We start from the raw sequence: 19,420 nt of genomic DNA on the forward strand, positions 1-19,420 counted from the left end.
TCATTTTCCCCATTACTATAGCTTCTACTGCTGTCTCCCCTGAGGCCCAGTTGTTGTTTTTCATCTTTTCAAAGTGTTGGTCCAAACTAATTATATGGAGGTGGCATTGACAATAGCAAGTAGGAAGGGCAAGAAAGAGGAACTGTTTTGGTGTAGAATTAGGAATCTCATTCCCTATTACAGAGAGAGCCTGTTAGATAGCAGCAAAGGGAGCACGGAAAGGAGAGTCCTTATAGTGCCTCTGTTCCTGTGAAAAATCCATAAATGTGTTCTCCCACACCCCCTCGTCTCCTGGAGATTTGGTTCTAGTCACCATCCTGTCCCCACTACTTCCTTGGCTCCAGAGCCCTGCTCCAGCTCTCAGTCCCCTGACTCTTTGAAATCATACCCTTCAGGCTGTTAGAGCCCCCTTTTCAAGTCCTAGGAGTCAGTCCCATGATGAAGAACTGGTGTAGCTCCATTGGGCTATTGTGTTACTACCTCCAGGCCTTCAGTAGGCCATGATGCTTACTTAATGCCTTTAGTGGAATCCTGAATCCGTTAACGCAATTACCCACAGCAGATTGCTCATATGTAATGCTTAACTCTTGAATTACTATTAGTACTGTACGTCTGGAAGCTTTTTTTCTATGAGAAAATGTGTTTTGAATTTTAATGTTAAATAGTGAGCTTCTTCTTTTAAATCAGGAGCCACCTATATTGGCAGTGAACTTGGAGTCAGAAGATTCGAGTTCAGATGCTAGCTGTGTAACTACATTGTAATTACGTGGCCTCTCTTGGCTAAGGTTCTCTCTATAGACTGTAGAGGTAACAGCTGTCTCTCAGATGTGGTTTGGAGGTGTTAAATGGGAATGTATGTGAAAGTGTGTAGTAAAATGTAAAATCCTATATCAAAGGAATGTGGCATTATGGTGTTAATAATCACTGTGTTAGGTAAAAGAACAAGTTCCTGCCCTCTGGGAACTCATCATCCAGAGAGTAACACAAGCACGGACAATTACATTAGAGTATATGATAAATCCTTTGGCAGATATAGGTACATGTGATCAGGGGTGCAAGGAAGAGCAACTATAATCTGGAAATGGATAGATGGGGAAAACATCGTGGGGGAGTGACTTCCTGATCCGAAGGCTAAGGAAGAGCAAGCCTGGCAAAGAAGGAAGAAGGGAAAGCCATTCCAGGTTGAAGGAGTGGCATGGGGGAATATGGCAGATTTAGAAAGCCGCATGTATGGTTTCAAGTATGGAGCATAAACCGTCTACTTGTGCCTAATTTGATTATGAGGACCACTTACCTAACTCTAAAGAGGTAACGTTATTGTACAGTGGTAGACAATTCTAGAAATGGACTTGGTCTGAAACCTGGTTTGACCATTTAGTAATCTGTTTTATCTAATTTAAAACTTCACCTTCATAAACTTATAGGTTCAGTATGATGATGAAAGTACCTACTTCAAAACGGTTGTTGCAATGGTGGTTTGAAATAAGTTTTGCAAATCTCCTGGTGTTTAATAAACATGTAGTAAATGTTAGGAACGGTTTTGTTGCTGTCCTAAAAGTTCTTAGAGTTACTTTTTCCCTCTCAGTATTATATAATCTACTGTTCTAGGTTAACAGTTTAGCAATATTTTAAACGTTATCTCTTGTTCATTATAACGAAATCATAAAAACAGAAATTGAATGAATTTTAAAGATGGTCTAGCTCAATTTCATTATTTTGTGTGTGTGTTGAGAAACTGAGTCACAGTTAAATAATCTGGCTATGATATCACAATGAGTTAGTGACACAGCTGGGACTAGAATCAGGTCTGTTTGAATTCCAGAGTTCTTTCTGTTGGTCTTGGAATAAATTGCCAAAAATCACTCAAAGACACCAACCTATGGCACTGGCCACAATTTCTAGCAGAAACAATATAAGTTAACAATGTAGAAACTGACATTTCTGTAGCTTTACAGATAGATTTTTAAAATCTGTATTTTTAAAGGAGTATCATATCCTTCTCTGCCTGCCCTCTGGTGGGAATGGTATTTAGCAACAGCACATGTGAAAGAGCAGTGAGAGACAGATAATAAGGAACTAGATAATTCTCTTTTTTAAATTTACTTTTTTTAATTGAAGTATAGTTGATTTATGGATAATTCTTAAATGAATAATTCCTTTGCCATCAAAAATTTGTCATACAGACAGATTCCTATTTCTGTTTGAATTTCCTTTCTAAAATATGAAAATAGATTTTCATAATACTTCTCAATTAAACATGCTCTACTTTGTTTATTCAAGAGGATCCAATAGATAATTTGTTTAGTGCCTTTTGTGTACCAAGTGCTAGGGCTAGAATGGTGAGCAAGAAACTTATGCTTTAGTGGTATAAACAGATGTTGAAACAATAATCATACAAATAAATAATTATAATTAGTTAAATGCTATGCCTAAAAGTACAGAGTGATATATGATCATATAGTAATGTTTGAGGAGGCTCCCCTGAGGAATTAAAGTTTTAACTGCGATATGAAGGCTCCATAAAGTAAATAGGCAAAGATGAGTCAGAAGGATAGAGAAAAGGAAAGAGGAAACAGCATGTGCAAAGGCCCTGAGGAAGGACATAGTATTATCTGTCCTAAGAATTGAAAGACAATTTACTGTAATTGGAGCAGAGAAAGCTAATATAAAATACAACTCCTGCTCATGAGAAGTGAAGGTATTTACTAGGCATCACCAAAGAAACCAAATAGCACAAGAAGAAATAAACCTCCCCCCCCACCAAAGTAAAATGTGTGCTCTATGTTAGAATTTTGCAGTTTTACAGATTCATTGAAAAGAAAATTACTTTAGAACCACTATAATATTCTATTTATTAGATGGAGTAATACTAGGATTTGTGTACTTTAAACATGTATTATTTTTCATTTGATGTTTCTTCTTTTCTATCTTGGTTCACTGGGAATTGAGGGACTATTTTGATGTACTGGAGTGTTTAGATCAGGAACTTTTGCTTTTGATCAGCTGAACAGCCATAGAAATGACAGAGAGAATCTTACCCTGTTTTCTTGGCTGAGGTTTTTGTGTGGGTGTGTGAGGTGCAGCTGCACCGTCGGTTTCTTGGCAGTCAAGGCAAGGCAATTCTCAATGCAGTTCATCTTGGATAGGAAGAAACTTAAGATAAAAAGGCTACTTTGCATATATTAAATTCAGTGGAAAGCACCCAGGGCCTGAACCTTTGGCTGATATTTATTCTAAGTTATTTGGCTAAATGGATACAGCAGCCTCAGGCACATGCCCAAGCTTATGGCAGGAACACATGAAAGAGAGATCATTAAAATAATAGTCAAAGCTTTGTCTCAGTATAAAATTATCAAATACCATATGTAATTTAAAAATTAATTTTTGTTAATTTTTTGTTTATGATTTAGTTAAGCTTTTCCTCTAAAGAACACTTAATGAAAAAGGCAGATTGCTAACACCCAGCTTTGCTTGCAAAAGTTAATTCATAATCAGAAAGATCTTATCTCAGATTTATCACAGATGGATTCCCATCTCTGCTTTTATTGCTCATTTGTTTTCTTCATTCTCCTTTGGCCTTTTCTGTGATCTATAAGCATTTTGTTTCTCCACACCCTCAGATGAAATGCACACGAATATGGGGCTCTTTTTTCAAGCACATTTGCATCCTTTCCTTTGGATAAACTTATCATTGTTCTTCCTACTCTTCAAGTATCAACAGAAATGTCTGAGTTGCTTCCAGTGTTTAACTGCTTGCTTATATCTCTACTATATTTAATATTATTGCTCTTAGAGTAGTGTAGAATCAGGTCCTGAGGTCAGTTGGCCTGGGTTCAGATCCAGTTCAGCTACTGCTATCTTGGTCCCATTAACTTCTCAGTTTCTCATCTCCAAAATGGAGATAATCATGTTAGTGCCTCATAATTTTTTTTTTATTTAAGGTTTAAAGGGAAAAATGCATATAAAGGGCTTAACTCAAAATAAATGTCTAGGGCTTCCCTGGTGGCGCAGTGGTTGAGAATCTGCCTGTTAATGCAGGGGATACGGGTTCGAGCCCTGGTCTGGGAGGATCCCACATGCCTCGGAGCAACTAGGCCCGTGAGCCACAACTACTGAGCCTGCGCGTCTGGAGCCTGTGCTCCGCAACAAGAGAGGCCGCGATAGTGAGAGGCCCGTGCATCGCGATGAAGAGTGGCCCCCGCTTGCCACAGCTAGAGAAAGCCCTCGCACAGAAACGAAGACCCAACACAGCAAAAATAAATTAATAAATTAATAAACTCCTACCCCCCAACATCTTCTTTAAAAAAAAAAAAGTGTCTAGGAGAAGAGACATTAGCTATTCTTTTCTTCATGATTTAGAACCAATCTCCTAGAATCCACTAACAGCTATCTTCAACTCTTCTGGGTGATTTCATTTAGTCTAAAAACATCTGTATGCTCATGACTTCCAGTTTATATCTCTGTTCCTTACCTCACTCTTCCCCAAGCTTGAGATTTGTATATCTGACTGCTACGTATTTCTGCACTTAAATATCTAATACATACTTCAAACATAACATGTCTAAAAATAGAACTTTCGATCTCTATCACCTGCCCCTGCTTGCCTCCCCAGTTTGTTCCTCCTCATTCTTTCCTTTCTCAGTTAGTGGCAGCACTCTCCGTACTTTTTTTGACTTTCCTCTAGCTATCAGACCCCATCCATTTCATCAGAACATCTGAAAGCATTTTCTCCAGAATATGTCCTGAATCTGACCACTTGTCACCATATCCTCTACTAGCACCTTAGTCCAAGGGAATATAACCCCTTTTGCTTGGACAGTTATGAAAGGAATGGTCTCCTTATTCCTCTCTGTTTTCAGTCTTGTCTCTCACAATTCATTCTCCACATTGGATAGTGATATTTTAAAAACATAGATTATTTACCTCTCCTTCTTATTGAAATTAGAAAAATATCCAGAATTTTTGAAAGTGTTTTTTGACCTGGCCCCTCTGACTACTTTCTTTCCCTCAAACACAGCTAGTTCATTCCTTATCTTAAGGTTTTTACACCAGCTTTCTCCTGTGTTTGGATTATTTTTTCTCCTAGATCATCACAATGTTGACTCCTTGCAATTTTTAGGTCTTAATTCAGGTAACAGCTCCTCAGAGAGACTTTACCCTGACATCTTTTCTTTCTTAATAGCTGATCACTATCTGAAATTTCCTCCTCTTTTCTGCCTCCTTCTGTTAATTGCCCCTCCCCACTCCCAAAAGAATTTGTTTTATGAGAGCAAGGACTTTATCCATCTTCTTTATTGCCATATTCCCAGTGCTTAGAATGGAACCTGATACTCAGGTTTACAGTATTATATGGATGGATGGCTAAATGAAGGAATGAATAAATATATATCTGGTAAGTTTACAACCAGGGAAATAGTGGATTATTTCGTCCTGTTCAAACTTTGCATAGATGCTTGTTTTAGAATTAACCATGCTAATATTTTATCTTTTCCTTTATGTGTCTTCTCTGTTCTAGATTGTAAGCCCTTAAGGGTAGGAGGTATGTCTCCATAGTATTTAGCTTTCATAGAATGCTACATATTATTATACTTATTATTGATTGAATTGAATTGAAAATTCAGTCTAACATCTTTATTTCCTCTGAAGTTATAGTATTGTTATACATATGTGTATGTATATAAATATATATATAATTTATATAAACTCTGAAAGCAGATGTGTTTAAAATATTCCTTCTCTTTTCATCTTTTGCAGTTCATAATTGGACCCTTGAGGACACGCTTCAGTGGTTGATAGAATTTGTTGAACTACCCCAATATGAGAAGAATTTTAGAGACAATAACGTCAAAGGAACAACGCTTCCCAGGTGGGTCTTTATTATTCAAATGTATTTTTTGTATTCCTGGAGAATAATGTTACTTTTCAAAGCAAAATCTACAAGTTACTTCTGTGGCTAAGTGCTCAAAGAAAATATTATAAATATATCCATTCTTTGATATCTATACAGTGTGAATTTGCAAGCTTTAACCGATTTTTCTTGCCTAAATAATCTGGCCTTTTAAAAAATTTATTCCTAAGGAAGTAATTTTGAAAATTAGAAGGTAGGTCAACTACATCTTTTTTAGATAACATCAAAGGACCAACCTCTGTGGAGCAGCTAAGCCTGTGAGCCAGCATGCTGCAACTACTGAAGCCAACACACCTAGAGCCTGTGTTCCACAACAAGAGAAGTCACCGCGATGAGAAGCCCCTGCACTGCAAGGAAGAGTAGCCCCCACTCGCTGCAACTAGAGAAAGCCCGTGCACAGCAACGAAGACCCAATGCAACCAACAAAAAAACAAAAAAACCCCAAAAAACAAAGGGCCAACCTCTGACCCCGTTGTAAATGTAACAAAAGCTTATTCATTTGATATGGATCCACCTTTATGAAAAGACCTATTTGAATGGATTAATGTACAGATCCTTAGTCTTAATTGGTATTCTTTTAATAACAACACTTAATTTTAGTGACCATATGTTAAACCTCACAAAAATGAAGTTTAATAAATAAATTGTAAATAATAACAACCATTTTTGAATGTATATTACATAGAGGTACTGTATATTATCTCATATAAGCTTCATGGTTAAAATGAAGTACAGTGTATTATTATCCCCATTTTACAGATTGAAAAATCCAAGTCAGAGAGAAGTTAAATATTTTGCCCAAGGTAGCATTTGAACACAGATAGATCTGATACCAAAGTATAGGATGCCAATTTATTCCTTAGATGTCTGGAATTAATTGTCATTACTTTTCTAAATTATGTTTTAAAAATTCCATTAGTTAACCTAATAATCGTTAAAGATTTAAATGTTAAAATTTGCATAATTCCATTGGAACTTGACTCTTATGAGATTCTTATGTTCCATTCCAACCTAGATTGTTTCTTGTACCAAAAAAGTCTCTAATAGTGCTATCTAATTATTATATGCATATTATATTTCAAATCAATTTACTTATACATCCTATTTAAATAAGAGGCATTTGTTGCTTTGAAGTTTGTATTTTGGATCAAGTTGAAAGTTTTCATATCTTCTTAAATGTATTCTGAAAATCAACATCAGTATTTCTGATTTTACTGTGCACATGACTATAATGATGAAATTATGGAGTTAAGAGTCAAATCAGCAAGTGCATATTAAGCATCTTTTATGTTCATGGTGCAACTAGATGCTGAAAAGAAGGAAAAAAAAATAAAGTTCTTTTAAATAAGACAAGTTTCTAAGTTAAAACAAAACAGGATAGTAGAGCATTGATGGGATTAGGGTTTTTCAAGTTGTTTTTGTTACCCTGGAACTTATAGAATTTTTCTTATCCTGTCTTTGGGAAGTTTCTTTATATAACAACAACATGAAATAAAATAGGCTGCTTGATTTTGTTTGTTTTTTTGAGCTTCATTGGGTCTTCATTGCTGCACGCGGGCTTTCTCCAGTTGTGGCGAGCGGGGGCTACTTTTCGTTGAGGTGCACGGGCTTCTCATTGTGGTGGCCTCTCTTGTTACGGAGCACAGGCTCTAGGTGCGTGGGCTTTAGCAGTTGTGGCTCGCGGGCTCTAGAGTGCAGGCTCAGTAGTTGTGGCGCATGGGCTTAGTTGCTCCGTGGCATGTGGGATCTTCCCGGACCAGGAGTAGAACCCATGTCGCCTGCATTGGCAGGCAGATTCTTAACCACTGTGCCACCAGGGAAGTCCCAGGCTGCTTGATGTTTTGACCATAAATTTTGTAGCCACTTTTTTCTTTTGGTTAAGTAAAGGTTATCAGAGATAACCTCAAATTCTGGTAGAATTGTTGAGATAACATCACACACTTAATCAAAAGATCAGTTTTTTTTAAATAGTGAACATGTTACTACAGAAGAAAAGCTTATAAATGTGGAAGTTCAGCTTTCAGGTCAGCCCACTGGAGGCTTTTCGAATGGAGGGGAAAGGAAAACTGGAATAGCCTTCATCAAGCCCCTTTTATATGGTAATAGAAATTAGATGAGTCCATTTAAAAGCTTAACTTTTATATGGTAATAGAAATTAACTTCACAACTTTTAAACTTAAACTTTTTTGTAGGGTAACTGTAGATATAAGAGCTATTTATAAGAATGTATAAGAAAATGTATTACACATTCCAGATGTACACATACCTACAATAATTCATTATTTTGTTTCCTTTCTGTGGCATTAAAATATTGTTACATCTGCAGTAGGTAGGTAAAATTATGTTAGTTTTATGTCATGGTTATCTTTAAGCCTTTTATTGTATTTTCTATATTCTGTAATTCTTGTTACCAGAGCTTATATTAAGGCTCTCTTCACCTGACACATGCCTCCTCATTCCTTTCAGACCTGTGTGAACTTTCCTGACATCCTCACCCACTCAGGTAGAATTGCTTCCACCTCTGGGCTCATATAGAACTTTGCATAAAATTCTGTTTTATAGTTTCCTTTTTACTACATCTCATTGTCTGTTTTAAATTTAGTCTACTGATAGTATTGCTATTCATTCAGGCATCCATCCATGCATTCATTCATCTGTTATATAAACATTTATCAAGCATCTACTTTTGCCAAGCACCATGCTAGGTTTGGGGATAAAGAGATGAGGCATAGTTTGCCTTCAAGCACTTTGATAAGTGTCATATTGAAGATGTAACAGGAGCATACACAAAAGGTTACCTGCAGAGATGATGAGGGAAGGCATTTTCTATAGGGCAGGTTAGAGTTCTTTACTCTCTAGTTTTGTAGAAACCTCATAGGATTTCGGTAACCTGAAATCTTCCTAAATAAAATGTAGTGGTCCAGAGTACAGTCATTGGGATCATACACATTTGGGTTTGAATCCCTGCCTTACTTCTTACTAATTAGTAACCTTGGGCAAGTTACTCAGCCTCGCAGTACCTTAGTTTTCTCATCTATAAAATGGCAATTTTACGCATATTATAGGTTCTTGGAATTCTAAACACCCTTGGCACAGTACCCAGCACGTAGTACATGCTTGTTTTAATCGTCATTGTTATTAACAATTTTATTATTATTATTATACTTTGTATCCTAAGATCCTTCTTGGCATCATAGTTGGTTGATAAGAAATCTTGACTACTGGGATACTTGGATTTGAAGTCCAAAACAGAGTGATTTTATTTCCTTATTTCACCTGTGCCTTTTGGCACCCTGCATACTTTCTTCATTGCTAATGAAATGGTTCAATACTTCTTACTGCATCAGTCCCTCAGTTTACTCCCCCAGCCAGCGATGACTTTTTACTTTCCATTTATGACTTCAGTGAACTTTAATGTTTAAATAGTTTAAATATTAGAATGTAAAGGTATAGGTGTTTTAAAAGATATTTATAAAGAAAAGCAATATGATCTAAATTGAGGATGATTTTTGAAAGTCTGCTATGTTCAGTAAATTACTTACAATTTTCTTGTTTATGAAATGATAGTAAAATGCCAGAGATAATTAATGATTATAAAATATTTTGAATTTGATAAATTTCTAAATCATATTAAGTTATAGCATAAAGTAACCATAGAAAACAAAAACATCAATATAGCAACTAAATTATTAACATACAGGAGTGTTTGTACTGCTGAGTTTTCACTGAAAAGGTTTTCGATACATGTAATAAAGTGTTAAATTGCACATGGATGAGCTCTTAAAGTAATCATCACTAATATGTAAAGTGTTAAATACGTTGCTGAAATATTTAAATTTACATACTAGTAATATTTTTAATATATATGTATTTTTTAAATGAACAGGATAGCAGTGCACGAACCTTCATTTATGATCTCTCAGTTGAAAATCAGTGATCGGAGTCACAGACAGAAACTTCAGCTCAAGGCGCTGGATGTGGTTTTGTTCGGACCTCTAACGCGTTAGTATTCTCTCTCACAAAATATGGTGCGAAAGAATAATCAGATCATCCATTGTTGTTTAAAGAAGGAAAAAGTAAGAAATGTGGTAGGCCAAGAAGAATCCTCTGTTTGCTATGAAAGAAATGTCATACTATCTTAAAAGATTTATAGGGTGAGATTTTCTGTCATTGAAATACAGAGTGTGGAATTTTAAAAGCTGGTTACTGATGTAGAAAGTTGTAAAAACTATATGTTAGTTGATGATTTAGAATTAAATTTCTAGATTTAAAGCTCTTTACAGCAGTTTTAATGTTGATGTTATTATAGCTGGATATTCACTGAAGAGTCCTTAAAAAAAAGGTGCAATCTAACCATCTTGATAACAAGAAGTAATAAATCCTAACTTGACTTTATTAATTACCAGGAAAAGGATTTTTAAGATACAGATCAAAAACAGAGGCCCTAGAGGCCTGCTTGAAACTATACAAAGTAACAGACTATTCTGGCAGAAGTACAAGGTGGAGAATGTTATTTGATTGTTCTAAAGAAGAACATTTAAGAAATCGCCTTGTCATATTTGTAAGGAAAGTGAACGTTTTTCTTCTTTACCTTGAGAGGAATACTGTCTTCCCAGAAGGGAAGTTTAGTATGTTTACTTCATTTAATTTCAAATTTCAGAAAGCTTTGGGGGAAAAATGTTTGAAGAGTACACATTTTAGAGGAATTATATTTTATTTTTCAGAAGCTAAAAAGGGATAACAAAATTAATCCAAGAAAAATGGCTTTCACAAATTATAAATTAAGAAACTAATGTTAATTTTACCTCAGTTCTTGAAGTTAAGAGACTTGCAGATTTCTATAATACCATGTTGGGGGTGCCCCTGCTAGTAAAGGGTTACTGGAGTGGTTGGATGGATTCCATGACTTTGCTGGTGGTTCTTTTTTGGCTCAGGCTAAAAGGGCAGCTGGTGAAACAGCTGGAACTCCCCTTTGTGAGAGTTGGTGGAAATTACAAACCCTATGAAATAGAACACTATTGAAATGCCAAGCATTCCATAAAGATGATACCCTTTCTAACCTTTTCCTTATCCTGAATCTGTTGGGGGTTGTCTTCTGTGAGATTCGATCTAGTTTTTTCATGTGAATGATTGGTGAAAATACGAATTAGACTTTAGAATTTGTCTCTATATACAAACTGGTCAGGAATATTTATATTTTATTAATCCAAGAACAAACCACTCTCTAAGCCAAACAGTATTATCATTTGAAAAGAAACCAAACTAGTCTCAAAGAATGTTGAAAACAAATGTTTTAATAACAAACCAGTTTAGAAGTTAATGATGTGTTACCTTTTTAATGTGTTTGTCTTAGAATTATTATTTGAGTGAATGAGCCCTACAGTTGGAACACCCACATTAGATTTATAAAAAATTAGCAGTGTCAAGTGAACAGAAATACATTTTAAAGGAGTTTTCACTGAAATCTTTTCCAGTTTGTGGTACTTACTGTACAGTTTGAGACTTGTCCATCTGTTTATTGTTATTCCTGGTGATTATAGTTCAGCCTAAACAAGGCTTATATTTGGACTAGAGCCTGAGCTGAACCTCTCAGTCTGAGGCAGAATAAAAACAAATCCTTTTGAGAGTTTAGCCTTCTGCCAAAGAGTGAATAGTGAATCTCTTTCACTATAGGTGAGGGTGTGCACTCTTGAAATATGAAACACTGAGGGTCTCTGGCGTAGAACGTGCTGTTTATCACACTATGTAAACATATACGAACGCTAGACTTGTAAGCATGAAAACTTTTCATTTCTATAGAGTTCTTCATCTCATCAAACATGCAGAATATATCCTTGCTTCTGGAGGTGTGGGCAGTTAGGCAGTTTTTCACTGAAAAGCTGTATCTCTTTTCAACAGATAACACATTGTATTGTATTAGTTATCATGTCTTCCCCCACTGAACCTCCACACTCAGAGATCAACTAGGAAATTATTTGACTAGCAGTCGCTGTGGGTTGTATTACTGAGGACAGTAGGCCTGGCTCCTGGCTCCTGACTTTAGAAAAAATGTCGGGAGTTACTGTCACGCTTGGTGTGCCACAGGGGAAGGCAATCCCAATGTTTCCCTCTAGTAACCCAGATCTCTCCGGCAGATAACCACCTAAAACGTTACTAGTTATGATCATTTAACCCATGGTTTCTCAACCTTGCCGCTATTGACATTCCGGGCTGGATAATTCCTAGATGATGCTTTGTTATTGCCAGACTGGGGGCAGTAAAGAGACTGTGTTATGCATTATTGGATGTTTGGGAACATCCCTGGCCTCCACCTACTAGATACCCATAACAGACACCCTTACTTCCACCTTGCAAATTATGACAAGCAAAAATTGTCAAATATTTGCTGGAGGGAATATCACTCTTGGTTGAGAATCACTAATTAATCTCGTTACATGGCTGTGTGCTTGGGAAATTGCTTTTTGGTGAATGATTAGGATTTCAGTTTGTGTATCAAAGCATGACCACTGCCTAACTTGTCTGAAGGAGGGGAGCTGGTAATGGTGATACTCTTCATGACTCCTTTCACCCCACAGAGGACCATCCTCTCTATGTGATTGGAGATACTGTTGCTTCTTGAGAGCTCCCCAGGAATTCTGTCACTAGCTCCTGTAGCAGCAGGGGGCATGGTGCATCCATGTGGGTTTATCACTGCCCTCCTGTAGGTCTAGTATATCAGGTAGTTATAATAAGCACATTGATTATTTGAGGAGAACTTGTATATGGGAGAGACATGTTCATATTTTGTTTTGGTTTTAGATACCTACTATTTTTTAAAATAAGTGGCTCTGTGTACTGAGATTCTATGATACTCAAAGATTAACTTAACCATCTGTAATTGTCTTCGTAGGCCCTCCTCATAACTGGATGAAGGATTTTATCCTCACAGTTTCTATAGTAATTGGTGTTGGTGGGTGCTGGTTTGCTTACACGCAGAATAGGACATCAAAAGAACATGTTGCAAAAATGATGAAAGACTTAGAGAGTTTACAAACTGCAGAGCAAAGTCTCATGGACTTACAAGAGAGGTGAGTAGGTAAAAAAGACTATAAAACTGTGGGAAGATACAGTTTGTGAATATGTAATATGGGCATGTGCTTACCATTTATATTTAGGTTGGTACATATATCAGGAGTTCATTTCATGTTTTTAGAAAAGTATCATATTGTCATAATTAAAAATATATTATAAAGGTATGCACTAGGGAATAAATGGGCAGAAGACCAGTGGAAATAAATCAAATATAGGTAGAATTATAAGTGAAGTTAAATTTTATTTTTAACATGATTTAAATAATTATGAATTTCTTAAAAGCTTCTTCCTGAAGAACGTTTCCCTTCTATATCCTGTATTTTTAGCTCAATATAAATCAAAATAGCTATATAGGGCCTCCCTGGTGGCGCAGTGGTTGAGAGTCCGCCTGCCGATGCAGGGGATACGGGTTCGTGCCCCGGTCTGGGAGGATCCCATATGCCGCGGAGCGGCTGGGCCCGTGAGCCATGGCTGCTGAGCCTGCGCATCCGGAGCCTGTGCTCCGCAACGGGAGAGGCCACAACAGTGAGAGGCCCGCGTACCACAAAAAAAAAAAAAAAAAAAAAAAAAAAAAAAAAAAATAGCTATATAGTAGGTTACCTGATGTTTTTGTTGTCCAAATTTAAGATTAATAGAAAATGCTGTGAATTCTGATTGAAACATGTATCCTATTGCTTGATACGCATTTATTCTTCATTAAGATAATGAAATTTTGGAAACTTTTATGAGGAATTTTCATTTTTATTGTTCTGTAAGGCTTGAAAAGGCACAGGAAGAAAACAGAAATGTTGCTGTAGAAAAGCAAAATCTAGAGCGCAAAATGATGGATGAAATCAATTACGCAAAGGAAGAGGCTTGTCGGCTGAGAGAGCTAAGGGAGGGAGCTGAATGTGAATTGAGTAGACGTCAGTATGCAGAGCAGGAATTGGAACAGGTATTTATGTTTTAAAAAAGTATTTGTGAGGATATTTGTATTGCTACCCTGAGGAGTTTTTTGGGTTTCATTCAATCTCCTACATTTAGTTCCATCATATACTCTTCCTTAGTTAATAAAAGAGTCATCTGTCTATATTGTTAGCATTGGTCAAAGTTCATATAGCAAAAAACAAAGTACCAACTAAGAAAAAGTTACCCTCATGTTCACTCATTCATGAAGTCCTATCCCATGCCATGTTAATAGTCTTGAGTGAATCTAAGTTGTTTATTTAACAACTGTAGTATATTTCAGTTTCTGACTGTAACCTAGTAAAGTATATCTACTGTTAAAGTTCTCTGCAAATGTTAAGAATCTCTATTAAACATCCATTTGAATCCTGTTAAATCGTTTTAGAACATAATCTGCTACAAATTGTGAAGTTGTTCAAAAGGTGTCCTTTTCAATATCTGCTTCTACTATGCATTTACTCAGGATGGAGTTCAGACATTGCACAATCCTTCAGAAAAGGTGGGGAGGTCCTGGGAGAATTTAATTATAGGCAGAAGTATTAGTTTTATAATTCTGCTGTTAAAAATTACCACAAACTTAGGGGCTTAAAACAACACACATTTATTATCTTAGAGTTCCTGAAGTCAGAGTCTAAAATAGGTCTGCAGGGCTGCATTCCTTCTGGAGGCTCTAGGGGAGGATCTGTTTCCTTGCCTGTTCCAACTGCTAGAGGCTGCCTACATTTCTTGGCTCATGGCCCCTTCCTTCATCTTCAAAGCATGTCACTCCAGCCTCTGCTTCCATGGTCTCATCTCCTTCTTCTGACTTTGACCCTTTCTTTACTGATAAAGAAGTTGAGGAACAAAATGAGGACGAGAAAACTTGTTCAAGTTTAGAGAGTGACTAGGTTGTAAAGCAGGGCCAGGAACCTAGGTATTCTGCCTCCCACTTTGCTTTATGCACTGTTGTCTTCTCAATCAAGTGCTAAGTAAGAATTATGTAATGGATGAGTTTCAGTTTCAACTCATGAGGAAATGTTCAGGGTACATTACTAATTCCTTCAAGATTGTCTTTTGGTAGGAGTTGTCTGACTGAATGCAGCTATCTCTTTGTTAACAGTTAACTGTTCTTTCTCTCATACCCCAGATACCTGCCTTTTGGGTCTTTTTACCTGTAAGGGGTTTGTTCTCTTAAGCTGACTCCTAGACCTATTTTGCAGTCTGGTCCTATTTACCTGACAGACCTTGTCTATATAGAATGTAGTAGAGAACCAGGGAGTTAACAAAAAAGGTGTAGCCAATTACCAAAAAAGGCGTAGCCAAATTATACTGTGTCCAAGATTTAGATATTATGTCCTTTTCTCCTGTGAGAACTCTGTGCCTGTTCCCACCGAGACTTCAACTCTTGGTTGTTCCCAGTACTAAATAAACTAAAAAACTTGTTAGCTGTTTTTCTGAACTTTGTAGATGAGAAAGAACAAATCAGAAAGCAATAGTGGGGATTCTTCTATAGAGACATAAACTGGTAGCAGTATTTTACAGGAAACTGCCTCACAGTGCAGGAAAAAGACACAATATAAAGAAGGACCCCAAAATCAGAAATATTCTAGTCTTGGGTTTGGGGCATAGAGACCTTGCATACCTTAGTAGACCCTAAGATTACTATGATACTACGTCCCAGCACAAATGTAATAATCCTAATTAGATCCTGAGTCAGTAAGAGGTGGTTTAAAGGAGAGAACTGGGTATTTAAAAAAACTCTGTCCAACGTGATTACAGCAATAAGAAACACAGTTTTATGAGTGCTTACTCTGTGCCAGAACTTTATGCTGTGCACATCATTGCAAAATTTTAATCCTCACTATACATAGACATTATTCTCATTTACAGATGAGATGTGTACAGGATAAATAACTTGCCTTAGGTCACACAGCTATTATGTGGCAAAGGCAAGATTATGTGTGTTTTATTCCAAAGTCCATGTTTTCCCATACTGCTATTAAAAGCTTTGTTTATAAAAGTAAGTTTAACTGGGAAATTAATTTACATATAATGTCACATAATCCACAGTTCCACACAGTTTGAAGCATTACTGTATCTTGTCGAGTGTGTAATCATCTTCTCAAAGTTAGAAGGCAGGAAGATCTGGTACATATTTTGTATAATGTTATTTTCTGTTAAACAAAAGCTTTTGGGTGAATAATAGTACTGCTTTATATTTTGTGTGGTTTAAATACTTTTCACATAAATTATTTTGTTCTTAAAGTCTCAAGAAGCCTAAAGTTAGGGCAAGTCACAGTACCTCTGTTGTACATGCAGCAGTATGTCTGCGAAAGTAAAGAACTTGCTGAAGGAAACAGAGGTAATAAATCATAAAGTTGGTCCAGAAACCAGGTTTTCAGATATTTAGACTTTCTTCTGTGATGTCATGTTTTTACTTGTTGCTGTTTTATTCCTAAGACACAAAAATTATATAATTATTGTATTTTTAAACAAGTTAATAATTCATCATTTGTAAAACCTATTAATTACTCAATTTTCACTGCATCTATTTCCCTGTAAATAACAGTGTTAATTTAGACTGAGGGTTGGAATTCAGATCAAGTGATAAACTTAAGAATAATGGCAGAGAAAATAGTTGCTTGTTATTGGAAGGTCAGAATTTCCAAAATTTTGAGACATTATTTGACAGTCAATCAAAGCATTGGTCAGCCTCAGTTTATACTAGAACTATATCAATTCTTTGTTAAATGTGTTTATTGCGCTTGTTTTGGGGAAATAAATTTATGGATATAAGGAAAATCTTTATGGTTAAAGAGAAAAACACGAGTGAATTTGTTCAGATTCTCTGTATACATCTTTGGCAATGAAAACTGTATAGAAATTTTAGCTTTAAAATCTTGTGAGGGCTTCCCTGGTGGCACAGTGGTTGAGAGTCCACCTGCCGATGCAGGGGACACGGGTTCGTGCCCCGGTCCGGGAAGATCCCACATGCCGCGGAGCGGCTGGCCCCGTGAGCCATGGCCACTGAGCCTGCGTGTCCGGAGCCTGTGCTCCGCAACGGGAGAAGCCACAACAGTGAGAGGCCCACATACTGCAAAAAAAAAAAAAAAAAAATCTTGTGAGAAGAAGGGCCTGTGACCTACACTTTGTAGTGTTATATACAACTCCATGTCACAAGACCTGAGCTCAAATTCTCTCTTGAGAGATTAGCAGGGACACCACACAGCTCTGCCCACTGTCTTATTAAGCGCAGTATTGTCCCAAGCACATTGCACAGGGAGTCATGTCAGGCAAGTGTTGCTTACGATTTGTCTTAAGTGAGTAAGTCCTGTTTTACCCTTCCTGTTAATAACTGTATTTTTAATTGTTTACTTCCTGTCTGATGGTTTTAGGGTTTTAAAAAAAGTTTTTAGAAAACTTTTTAAAAGTTTTAGAGTTTAAAAAAATACCTTTCTACATTTTTTTCCTGTAGTATCTGGCAGCTGTTCCTCTTTATCAGAAATTTGTGTCTAGTACTCTAATTTAGTTTATTCTGGCACATGATAAGGTTTATTTAAATGAATTGGGTTTGATCAGATCAAACGTTCTTCTGCACATTAGTTTAGGAATGAAGTTTTAGTTACTTTACTTAACTGTGGGGAAAAGTAATTTGCGGTTATGGTACTCCAGAAGCAAGATGCTCCATAGTTCATTTGTCACTTTGTCTGAAGGTCTTGAGTGTGTGTATGTAATTTCATAAATTCCATCATGTATCTTTTTTTTTAAAGAAGATGTTGGGGGTAGGAGTTTATTAATTAATTAATTTATTTTTGCTGTGTTGCTTATTCGTTTCTGTGCGAGGGCTTTCTCTAGCTGTGGCAAGCAGGGGCCGCTCTTCATCGCAGTGCGCGGGCCTCTCACTGTCGCGGCCTCTCTTATCGTGGAGCACAGGCTCCAGACGTGCAGGCTCAGTAGTTGTGGCTCACGGGCCTAGTTGCTCCGCAGCATGTGGGATCCTCCCAGACCAAGGCTCGAACCCGTGTCCCCTTCATTAGCAGGCAGATTCTCAACCACTGCACCACCAGGGAAGCCCCATCATGTATCTTTATACATCCTTAACTTGAGCTCTTGCTAGTTTTTAAGTGAATCATTCCTACAATGGATTGTCTCTTTATTCTGTGTCATTTTCTTAGTGAGACTTTCCTTAAGAGTTTTTTCCTTAGCATGTAATACTGCCTCATACACTAAGCATTTTAGTTTTCTGTTTATTGTCTGGCTCCCCTAAAGGGCGGCTAGAAGAAAAACTTCCACATTCTGACACTGAAGCTACTCATAGTTTCCCATGGAAAAATCAAGAAGACTCTCACTCAGAATCTGTTTTCTCGAAATTTACACTTGGTCTGCAAATGCTAATTTATCAACTTTTTGGTATGTGAGAAGCAGGAAAAAATTAAATAGAGGTGATAAAACAGACTATAATAGGCAGATATGCTCAAAACAATGAGAAATAACTGGCCATAAAGATGTCTGAAAAACTTTTTTAAAGTGATATAATTACTTTAAAAAAATGAGTGTATAGTTAGGTAGCTACAGCAAGGTCTTTGGGGAACATTAGAAGGGGTAGTAGAACAGGTATTCACCCTATTTTGGATACTTCTTCATATCCTGTCCATAAACAAAAAAATACAAAAAATGTAATCCATTTCAGTTTGTACATGCCCTGGGTTTTTGTCTCTCAGTGAGTCTGGCTATTATAAAATATAAAAATGCAATATTGCAACCTAAGATATATGGAAGTTCCCTTTCACCCTCTGGCTTTACAAACTTGCTTAGTGAGTTTAAGAGGTACTTAAAAACTTCAGCTTTAGTTTTAATGTTAGAAATATTGATTTAGACTGTGATTTAAAAAGATGTTTACAAAGAGCATAATTCAAATTGCCTTTTCTCTTAATTTTGGTACTAAAAAATCTTAGTTTAAATATCTTAAAAAGAGAAGTTTCTCTTCCTCTCTCTAACCTCTACCACCTTCCTCTACCCCTCTTTCTCCCTCCCTCCCTCCCTCCCTCTCTCTCCTTCTTTCCCACTCCTCCTTTTCTTTCCTCCCTGCCTCCCAGGTTCGAATGGCTCTAAAAAAGGCTGAAAAAGAATTTGAACTCAGAAGCAGCTGGTCTGTTCCAGATGCACTTCAAAAATGGCTTCAACTGACGCATGAAGTAGAAGTACAGTACTACAATATTAAAAGACAGAATGCTGAAATGCAGTTAGCTATTGCTAAGGATGAGGTACTCTATTATATTGCAAAACGTACTACGTTTCTAAAGGGATTAACCAGTTGGTATACAAAGATCTGAATAAAATTTTTAGTATCACAGATTATTTTCATGAATTGGAACTTATTGCCTAGATTGACTCTCATAAAAGTGAAATTACTTTATTTAAGAGAAGTACATACCTTTCAGAATGACCTTAGTATCATTTAAAAATCATCCCTACTATCATTATCATAAATGTTTTATACGGAGCTTTTCTCCTCTA

The 19,420-nt window shown here is 36.6% G+C and overlaps 1 protein-coding gene across 2 annotated transcripts in view; it reads left to right on the forward strand.

The window, feature by feature from the left end:
* Positions 1-19,420, forward strand: part of STIM2 (stromal interaction molecule 2) — a gene marked incomplete at both ends in the record, with an annotated part of 172,147 nt that overhangs the window by 133,248 nt on the left and 19,479 nt on the right. For both annotated transcript variants that reach the window (XM_079704871.1, XM_079704870.1), the window contains 5 exons: positions 5,755-5,866; positions 9,795-9,910; positions 12,798-12,975; positions 13,736-13,913; positions 19,000-19,167. In XM_079704871.1, coding sequence (XP_079560997.1) covers positions 5,755-5,866; positions 9,795-9,910; positions 12,798-12,975; positions 13,736-13,913; positions 19,000-19,167 — 752 coding nt within the window. The remainder of the gene's footprint in view (positions 1-5,754; positions 5,867-9,794; positions 9,911-12,797; positions 12,976-13,735; positions 13,914-18,999; positions 19,168-19,420) is intronic.

Source organism: Hyperoodon ampullatus (assembly GCF_949752795.1).
Source record: "Hyperoodon ampullatus genome assembly, chromosome: 1".
NCBI lineage: Eukaryota > Metazoa > Chordata > Mammalia > Artiodactyla > Ziphiidae > Hyperoodon > Hyperoodon ampullatus.